General features: G+C 46.9%; 1 protein-coding gene across 1 annotated transcript in view; it reads left to right on the top strand.

Moving 5' to 3' along the window:
• LOC308360591 (syntaxin-binding protein 5-like) overlaps nucleotides 1-2,500 on the top strand; it is a gene marked incomplete at both ends in the record, with an annotated part of 92,865 nt that overhangs the window by 66,779 nt on the left and 23,586 nt on the right. Inside the window, 2 exons of the mRNA XM_080832603.1 lie at nucleotides 1,196-1,268; nucleotides 1,842-1,989. Coding sequence (XP_080688729.1) covers nucleotides 1,196-1,268; nucleotides 1,842-1,989 — 221 coding nt within the window. The remainder of the gene's footprint in view (nucleotides 1-1,195; nucleotides 1,269-1,841; nucleotides 1,990-2,500) is intronic.

Consider the following 2,500-nt stretch of genomic DNA (forward strand, 5'->3'; position numbering starts at 1 on the left):
ATGTCATCTGGATGTTGGTGCCATAGCAACTAAAGGCTGCTTCACCATGTTGAGTTCTGACAGCAGGTATTATCAACAGAGAGGAGAGTGGAGTGGTGTAGCAGGTGTGTACAGCTGAAACATTTCCTAGAAGTAGTTTGGTCCTGTCCCATTTAGTCACTTAGAAACAAGCAGCAGAAACAGTTCTGTGATTTACTGGAAGCTTATGTAAGGACTTAAGTGTTGGAACAATGTGGCCAGTTCTTTTTATTTTCATAAGAACTCTGGCAGCTGCCTTTTTTACCTGCTGAAGCGGTTTGAGGGTCTTTGTAGGAAGGCCTGTGAGCAATGGCGGTTTTAGGCACGGGCGAACCGGGCAGCCAACTTTTTCATGACACGTGGGGGGCGGCACGAGCACTTACATTTTTTAACTAAAAATAATCCGGGCCGCGAAGCGGTTTTCTATTATCTATCTGTCATATCACCTGCAGCTTTATTTTTTTAATGAATTGTGTTAAATTTCTTGCGCGCACATCATTTTCATTGAGCAGCTGATATGTCATGCTAAAACATCCCTTGTTTGGTTACAAATAGAACAGACCTGGTATAGACCTGCTTTTATGAGGCGGAGAAATCTCACGCAAATAAGGGGCGCCCTTTCGTCAGGCAGTGTTTGTAAATACCCCGGAAAACATAAATAGGCTCACTTTACACATCCTCCCACCTTTTTGCGGCGAACACCAACTTCCCCTTATACGTACCCTCCCATTAATGCATATGTAATGCATATGTAAGACGGGAAGCACAACTTGCCTCTATCTGCTTAAGCAGCGGGGACCCTGTGATTTTACCCCGCGTTTGTAACCCTAAGACTAGTTCACTTTACAGTGTGGTTTTTCATCAAATGCATCAGCTAACACACTGTGTACTGTCATCAATAAACAGAAGTGATGATGTGCTGTTGTCTCAGTGAATAACTGGGGGATGTGTTTGTGTGTGTGTGTGTGTATGTGTGTGAGTGTGTGTGAGTGTGAGTGTGAGTGTGTGTGTGTGTGTGTGTGTGTGTGTGTGTGTGTGTGTGTGTGTGTGTGAGTGTGTGTGTGTGTGTGTGTGTGTGTGTGTGTGTGTGTGTGTGTGTGTTTCTGTGTGTGTGTGTGTGAGTGTGTGTGTGTGTGTGTGTGTGTGTCTAACCACTGTGCTCTCTGCTCTGTTGTAGATTTCCAGGAGCCATATGCAGTAGTGGTCCTGCTGGAGAAAGACTTAGTTGTGATCGACCTTGCACAGAACGGGTGAGAATACTCCACACACACACACACACACACACACACACACACACACGGTCATGCATATGTAATCCTTCCACTGTAATGCCTCTGAACGACTGTTAAGCATGAATTAATTCAATTTTTATACAGGAGGCCGTGCTTGGACTTACATGCATATTCATGCACGCAGACTCACACACATGCACACACATACGCAATTTAATGCACTTGTACACACCCAGACACACACACAGACCCCCCCCCCCCCCAACACACACACACACACAGACAGACACACACACACACACACACACACACACACACAGCCACACACACACACACACACACACACAGCCACACACACACACACACACACACACACACAGCCACACACACACAAACACAGACACAGACACACACAGGAGCACACACACACAGACACACAGACACACAGACACACACAGGAGCACACACAAACACGGACACAGACACAGACACACAAACACAGACACAGACACACACACACACACACACACACACACACACACACACACACAGGACTATAACAGACTAACCTGTTATACGGTGGTTGGGCAGGTACCCCATCTTTGAGAACCCGTACCCCCTGACTCTGCACGAGTCTCCGGTGACGTGCTGTGAGTACTGCGCTGACTGCACCGTGGACATCATCCCTGCACTTTACTCTGTGGGCCTACGCCAGAAACGCCAGGGCTACAGCAAAAAGGTGTGTGTGTGTGTGTGTGTGTGTGTGTGTGTGTGTGTGTGTGTGTTTGGTATGTGTGGTATGTGTCTGCCTCTCCATTTATTTGTGTGCACCTTTTCATGTTGGTATAACTCTGTGTGTGTGTGTGTGTGTGCTTGTGCACGTGCGCGTGTGTGTGTGCGTGTGTGTGCGTGCGTGCTGTCAGTTAGTAGTGCATTTGTGAAGGTTGTGATCATCAACATTGTGTGAGGTTGACATTGTTTGTATGAATGTTCTTAGTTCAGTGGTTCTTAACCTGGGTTTGATCGAACCCCAGGGGTTCGTTGAGCCACTCTCAGGGGTTCAGCAGGGGTCAAGACACACACAGTATAGCTCGGTTCACACTAGCAATGTCGTACAAAGGGTTCGGCGAATGCACTGATGAAGCTTGCAGGGTTCAGTACCTCCAAAAAGGTTAAGAACCACTGTCTTAGTTGATGTGAGTAGTGGTGTTTCTGTTCATGCGTATGTTTACATGTTTACATGTGTATGT

This window comes from Sprattus sprattus (genome assembly GCF_963457725.1).
Source record: "Sprattus sprattus genome assembly, chromosome: 2".
In the NCBI taxonomy this organism is placed as follows: Eukaryota; Metazoa; Chordata; class Actinopteri; order Clupeiformes; family Clupeidae; genus Sprattus; species Sprattus sprattus.